The following is a 7059-nucleotide window of genomic DNA, read 5'->3' on the forward strand; positions in this document are numbered from 1 at the left end:
GTAGCTCACACATCTAAGGTAGTTAGTTGAGGGATCGGGCGAGATGGAGCTCGCGGATCCTAATAGGGCAAGTTCAGGGTCGTAGACCTAGGCGTTGGTGTGTAGTTGAGGCATAGCTAAGGGATGGGGTGAGTTCAGGGTCGTAGACCTAGGTGTTGGTGTGTCTTGAGCCCCCAAGCCTCATTGGGCTTGGTAGGGGTCAGTTTGAGTTTGGTGCATTACCCCGTCTTTGGTTTCTCACAACCGGAGGGGTTGAGTTTTGTCGCTTGCCTTGATCGCTCGAGCTTGAGTGACGCGCTCGGTGAGCTCGCTAACGGGTATGATCGAATAGAATCTGGGTCCATCGTTCATGACGGGGTCGGCATAGCCCTCTTCTGACATTCCACTACTCCTTTACCTGCAACCCGGCAGATGTCTAGGTCATTCTAGAGACTGACCTGGGTGGCCTACTGGCTTCCCCTCAATGGAAATTCTGTGGGTTTGGCAGAGGTTTAGGATCGAACAAGAAGGTTGAGATGACCCTATTCGCTTCGGGGCAGACTAGACAAGGGCCGCATGGGGCTCATCTGTGTTTTTTCCCCTGGCTCTATTTGACACGAGGCGGCCTCGAGCCCTTCGTGGGCTGGCCTTCGAATCTCGGTCGGTCATTGCTCATATTGAATGAGGCAACTGCCGCTTCATGATGCAACACGGAGCGTTGTGATGCATTTAGCCACATGTGCTATGCCTTAGTTCCCGAGCCCTGAGCGATTCAGGCCTGAATTGTCCAGGAGGCGCGGGCGTATGGAATGAATGCTTGTATGGATGTATGAATGACTATAAAGAAATAGTGGGGGTCGGTAATGTTACATTGATGACTCGAGTGACGGGGTTTGAAGAGCTCCAATCAGAAATGTCCGACCGGGACCCGTGCTCGTCGTTTGTGATGGAGTCGGCATGGCGTACATAGGGCATCCCTTTGCTCCTTACCTGTCTCACGGCATTTTCCTAAGCCGTTCGATCGACTTAGGAAGCTCGATGGTCTCTTCTGGTAGAGATCCCGTTGTTTGGGTTTTTCCAAGTCTTGCCTAGGAAGGCGGAGGGCCGCCTGCGCGTGGTGGCGCTTTGTTTCTTGCGCCTAGTCATGCGGTAGTGGAAAGGAAAATGGAGACCGGGTAGGGATATGGTTTGGGTATTTGTAGGTGTAAGAGGTTGTGTCTTGCGGCCAACGGGGCATAGCTTGGTTACACTTTTTTCCTATCTATGTCGGTTAAGGACCGACCGTTGCAATGGACGGTAGGTAAGTCACAGATTTATTATCCCGAGCACATACTTGGATATGGGCGTAGGAAAGGCTTATTGCTCTCTTGTCGTGGGTTCCGGCTCTTTCTGGACCGACTGATTGGAGGCGGGGATGGTGGAGATCTAAACACCGCACTGAGTCCGGGACTCAGGAGCGGGGGCTTGGAGTCTAAGTTTGGACGGGGACCTGGACCCCTTGACAGGAGAGTGGTGAGTTGGTCCTGCTTGTGCCTGGGATACAAGCGGGGCGTGTGTTTCAGGGTACCCAGCTGGGCACATTGATTCGCGAATCGCCGCCGTGTCGGTACGACTTGTCTAAACTCTAGCATCGTAGTAAGAACTGAAAGAGAAAAGGTGGTAAAATGGAACTGATTGCTCAACCCTTGCTTGAAAGTAGAATAGATGCTTATATAGAATGGCTAGGTAATGAATTAATCTTGACCGCTAATAATAACTTAAATAAGGATTCACCATTAGTATTGCTTTCTGCAAAAAGAAAACCAGCAAACCATAGAGCTTATCATATTCCTTGGAGTTGGGAAATTATTCCCACTAGTCGAATAAGTCTTGCGAGTACATTGTGTACTTATGGTTTATTTACCCCTGTTACAGGTACTGCTTGAGACGTAGTCGTTGTGTGAAGGATTCTTCTGGTGGACACAGACGGATCCTTGCTTATGATTGATAGATGTTTATCTGATATTTATTTTCATTCCGCTGTTTAATATTCCGCACTCTAAATTTGGTAATGTAATAATATAAATTTTAAGAACTCTGGATGTATGAAATGGACTAAGTATTGTAACTCGTTCTCATTATTGGATCATGCGGGAAAAATGTGGATTATTCGGGATCTCCCTTGGGGTGTGCCCGACGGAACCCGCTCGATGTAGCTCGCTCTCGGGGCGCTTAGTGTCAGTGGAAGACAAGCGTCTCTGTAAGTGCGTTATTTCGGAATGTTCTGCCACAAAAGGGATCAAGAGTTGAGATTCAGATGGACACGCCTCATCTCTTCACTGTTGATAGAAAGAATATAGTCACTTTCCTCCCACAAACAGAGCTAGTAGCCCAATTCTTAAAGAATTGTGCTCGCTACGTTTTAGTTTTTTTAGATGTACAAATTTTGTTATATACTTAGGTGTAAGCACTCTCTAGCCCAATTCATAAAGAAAGGTACTATATGCTAGGTTTTTTAGAGGTATTTTGATCATTTATAGATAACATTATTATTTCTTCTACACGCTCTGTTCTAAATTATAAGTTGCTTTATTTTTTTTAAGTATATCTATTTTTCTATTCATTTAGATATAATAATATGTCTAGATACGTAATAAAATAGATAATCTGAAGAAGTCAAAGCGATTTATAATTTTGAACGGAGGGAATAATTTTTATTAGAGTGACTCTGTGACTCTGTTTGTTAGGACGGAGCGAGGGAGTAGTAGTGATTAGTGATCCAGATCCGACGACTAATCCGCCAGATCCAGCCGGGCCTTCCCTTCATAGGATACCGAGCGGGCGGGCAGCGCGGCGTGGGCTCATGCATGCATACATATCGTCACATCACATTGGTTCGGTTCACGTGCCCTTAAATCTGACTTAATCTATTTCTTTTTTTATTCGAAACAGTATTTTTCTCTAACAAATTTCTCTAGATTTCACCAAAATTCCTCCCATCGAACGGCCACACACGACGGCGCGCCATGGGAGCGCCGCTCTCTATCTCGAGTTCTCGACCGATCGGTCCATCGTTGTATTGTAGTAGTACTCCTATTGCTTTGCCTAGTACTAGTACAGGAGTGGCTAGTACCACCACCATGCACGTACGTACAGATCGCCTGTGCCGCCGGTACGGCCGGCCGGCGACATGCATGTGCATGCACGCTCCTAGTAGTACGAGAGGTGATCGGACCTGAGGCGTGTGGTGCGTGCGGTAACTAGCGCGGCGCTCGCCGACCCGACGCGCCCGCCCGGATCAGACGACGACGTCGACGGCCGTGCAGCGCCCGCCGCGCATCCCGCCGGCCCCCGTACGTGTACGTACGACGCGTCCCGCCGGCCGGCGTCGACCCCCCACGCATGCGCACCACCACCAGTCCACCACCCTGCTCGGCATCGGCAGACCGCCGCAGGCCCTCCTGTCTCGATCGCATCTCCTACCTGTGTCACTGTACTGTCCGCTCCTAGAGGGCTCGTTCAACCATCGCACCACGGACCGGAACATCAACCGCGCGCTTAGCAGCCGCAGCACGGCAGCAGAGCCTGCCTCTGCCTGCATGCACGTGCGCGCTACAACCACTTGGCTGGCTCCTCTCCAGTCACTGAACAGAACGCTGAATGCTAGCTAGTCCATTCAGTTCAGGTCCTCCGGGTCCGTGCAGTGCAATGCAATGCAAATGCGAATGCGAATGCAGCGGCGAACACGGCAGGAAACCGCGCACTCCTATGAGAACGTACGCACGCGAGTTACTGCACGCCCCCACCCCCCCAGTGTTCACTCCACGGGAACCAGCCCGTCAATTAATTCCCCTGCGCTGCCACGGCGCCGCCGTAACTACTGCTCCTCTCCGATGATCCCAGCAGTAAATAAAAACGATCTACAGCGCACGTAATTACCGTGCTGGTGGTCGTGGTCTCGCGCCACCGCGCCCCGGGTCAACGCCACGAACCCACGAGCTCCCATCCCATCCCGCTCTCGCGCGCCGGCGCGTATATAAAAAAGAGAATTCCTTATTTGACACTGGGAAAATAAGTCGTTTGTTCTGAAATTTTCTTCGTTCCTTATTTGACATTCACTTCAACTTTCGTTCCTAATTTGACACTGCCGTCAAATCCGTTAGCTAACGGTGTTAACTGACCGTTAAAAAGACGTTTTTGCCCTTAGAAAAAAACGGCGAAGCAAATTTGAGAGGAAAAAAAACCTGCGCCCGCCTCTGATGCATGCGCCCAGCTAAAAAAAAGGCGCAGGTTTTTTTTTCCTCTCAAATTTGCTTCGCCGCTTTTTTTTCTAGGGACAAAAACGTCATTTTAACGGCCAGTTAACACCGTTAGCTAACGGATTTGACGGCAGTGTCCAATTAGGAATGAAAGTTGAAGTGAGTGTCAAATAGGGAACGAAGAAAATTTAGGCTAAGAAAGGAACGACTGATTTTTTCGGTGTTAAGGAATTCTCTCTGTATAAAACGTCTCCGGTCTCCGTCCCCCCGTGCTGCCAACTGCCGAGTGCTCTCCACGCCTGCACGCCCACCCGCGGCAAGACGTACCGGCGGCGAGAGCGGAGATGGAGGCGCCGAGGGTGGTGGACCCGGCGGCGGGTCTGGACGTGGACAAGCTCACCTACGAGATCTTCTCCATCCTCGAGAGCAAGTTCCTGTTCGGCTACGACGACCCCAAGCTATTCTCGCCCGCCTCCGCGGGGACCTCACCGTCGCCGGGTGCAGCCGCCACGGCGTCGTCGGGGAAGGCGACACCGACCAGGGCATCTCCAGCGGCGGGGGCGAAGGTCTGCATACTGACGATCGACGGCGGCGGGCGGGCCGCGGACGGGCTGCTCGCCGGCGCGGCGCTGGTGCGGCTGGAGGCGTCGCTGCGGCAGCGCACGGGGGACGACGGCGCCAGGCTGGCCGACTTCTTCGACGTCGCCGCGGGGTCGGGAGCCGGGGGCGTGCTGGCGGCCATGCTCGTCGCGCGGGGCGCCGACGGCCGCCCGCGCTTCTCCGCGGACGACGCGCTCGCGTTCCTCCTGCGCAGCCTCCGCCGTGGCGGCGGGGGCGGCTGCTCCTGGTCGTCCGACGCCCAGGGCCTAGGCGGCCTGCGGGGGCTGTTCCAGTTCCGCCGCCCGGGCGGCGGCGGAGGCGCCGCGGTGTTCCGGAGGGTGTTCGGCGACCTGACGCTGCGGGACACGGTGCGGCCCGTGCTGGTGCCCTGCTACGACCTGGCGACGGCGGCGCCGTTCCTCTTCTCCCGCGCCGACGCCGTGGAGACCAGCGCCTACGACTTCCGCCTCCGCGACGTCTGCGCCGCCACGTGCGCGGGGTCGGGGGTGGTGGAGGCGCGGTCCTGCGACGGGTCCACGCACATCGCCGCGGTCGGCGGCGGCGTCGCGCTGGGCAACCCCACGGCGGCCGCCATCACGCACGTGCTCAACAACAGGCGCGACTTCCCGCTCGTCGCCGGCGTCGAGGACCTGCTCGTCGTCTCCATCGGCAGCGGCGAGGCGGACAACAGCGAGCGGGAGCGCGGCGCCGCCTCCACGTCACAGATCGTCAGGATCGCCGCCGAGGGCGTCGCCGACATGGTGGATCAGGCCGTGGCCATGGCGTTCGGACAGAATAGGACAACCAACTACATCCGCATACAGGTCAGTGCAGCAGCCTCGCCCGTGCCGGGTCGCTGTCCTCTGCTTTCACTGTGCTGCTCTGCTCGTTCCAGAGTAATCTTGGTTCACACACTGACCCGCTCATTTGCATGCAGGCGACAGGGACGCCGCGAGGATCGAGCCGTGGCGCGGCCGCCGCCGCGGAGGCGGAGGAGATGCTGGCGCAGAGGAACGTGGAGTCGGTGCTGTTCCGCGGGAAGAAGGTAGCGGAGCAGACCAACGCGGAGAAGCTGGAGCGGTTCGCGCACGAGCTGGTCAAGGAGCGCGACCGGCGCAGGGCCAGCGCGAGTCCGAGCCCCGCCGCAGCCCCGGCGCTCGTCAAACACCGCCAGCCGTCGGCGGCGGCGGCGTCGTACTCGAGCCTCGTCAGCCACACGCTCGCGAGCATCATGTAGGTTGTAGGCCAGCAGCCAGTAGCCAACGGAATGGGCCCGCCCAACTGAGACCAGGTGTCTAGCCTGCGGCCTGCCTGCTAGCTCTGTTCCTGTCCTGCGCCATGTCGATTCTTCAGTTTTGTATGTAAAAACGCAGGGCGTGTTCTGTAGTGTAATCCGTATCCTCAGCTCAGCTGAGCATGTTCACTGCTCGGTTTATGAGCTGATAAGTTTGACTGATATTGGTCTGTTGTGAGAGGAAAATAGTATTGGTTGACTAATAAGTTCTGGCTGAAACCAATAAGCGAACAGATTGTGACGTGTGTGGGCTGCCTGTCTTTAGCTTCCAGGTAAATATTGCAATGATAGCTGATGCGAAGCATAATAAGTACGGAGTACTTAACAAAGTACTAGATGAAAGAAACTCGAGTGATCACAGGAGCCTGGAACACGTTGTATGTTTAAATTGTAGTAAAAATTTCATACTCATTAGATCAAACATATAATAATTAGCTCATTATAAAAATTTCACCACAGATAAACCATAAAAACTGCAGGTATAAATTAATTATAGAAAATATTTATAAAATATAGTTAATATATACTTTTATAAAACTATATTTTGAGATGAATTTACTTATATCACTCTCATGCTTTCAAACTCAATAAAAAAAATTATTTGTAATTAAAGTTTAAAATATTTGACTTAAAACAGCGTCAAAACGATAAACCGGAGGGAGTATGTTTGAATGTGCCGGCCGTTTTGGAACTCGGGACCACTGGTAATGCTGCCGCTGCTTCCACTGTTTCAGATGCACTGTTCCGATCCGGCAGCTTTGCTGCTCGGAGTTCACACCTGTTCCGAGTCCCAAGTGCTGCTTCATAGCAGAAAACATGCATAATTTATTCAGCACAGACCAAGTGGAACAGGTAGCAGTGTAGCACCAGTGGCATTTGGTTCGTGTGTGGTCACATTCGGCCTGTTCGCTGGTTGGTTTCTGGGCTGGTTTGGACTGGCTGGTGCTG

The 7059-nt window shown here is 53.4% G+C and overlaps 1 protein-coding gene across 1 annotated transcript; it reads left to right on the plus strand.

Moving 5' to 3' along the window:
- The first annotated feature begins 4509 nt into the window (after positions 1 to 4509).
- Positions 4510 to 6319, plus strand: LOC136530756 (patatin-like protein 3). Its single transcript, XM_066523482.1, has 2 exons — positions 4510 to 5641; positions 5755 to 6319. The coding sequence occupies exons 1-2, from the start codon at positions 4562 to 4564 to the stop codon at positions 6052 to 6054; spliced, it is 1380 nt and encodes a 459-aa protein (XP_066379579.1). The 5' UTR covers positions 4510 to 4561; the 3' UTR covers positions 6055 to 6319.
- The last annotated feature ends 740 nt before the right edge of the window (positions 6320 to 7059 follow it).

Source organism: Miscanthus floridulus, unplaced genomic scaffold (assembly GCF_019320115.1).
Source record: "Miscanthus floridulus cultivar M001 unplaced genomic scaffold, ASM1932011v1 fs_195_1_2, whole genome shotgun sequence".
In the NCBI taxonomy this organism is placed as follows: domain Eukaryota; kingdom Viridiplantae; phylum Streptophyta; class Magnoliopsida; order Poales; family Poaceae; genus Miscanthus; species Miscanthus floridulus.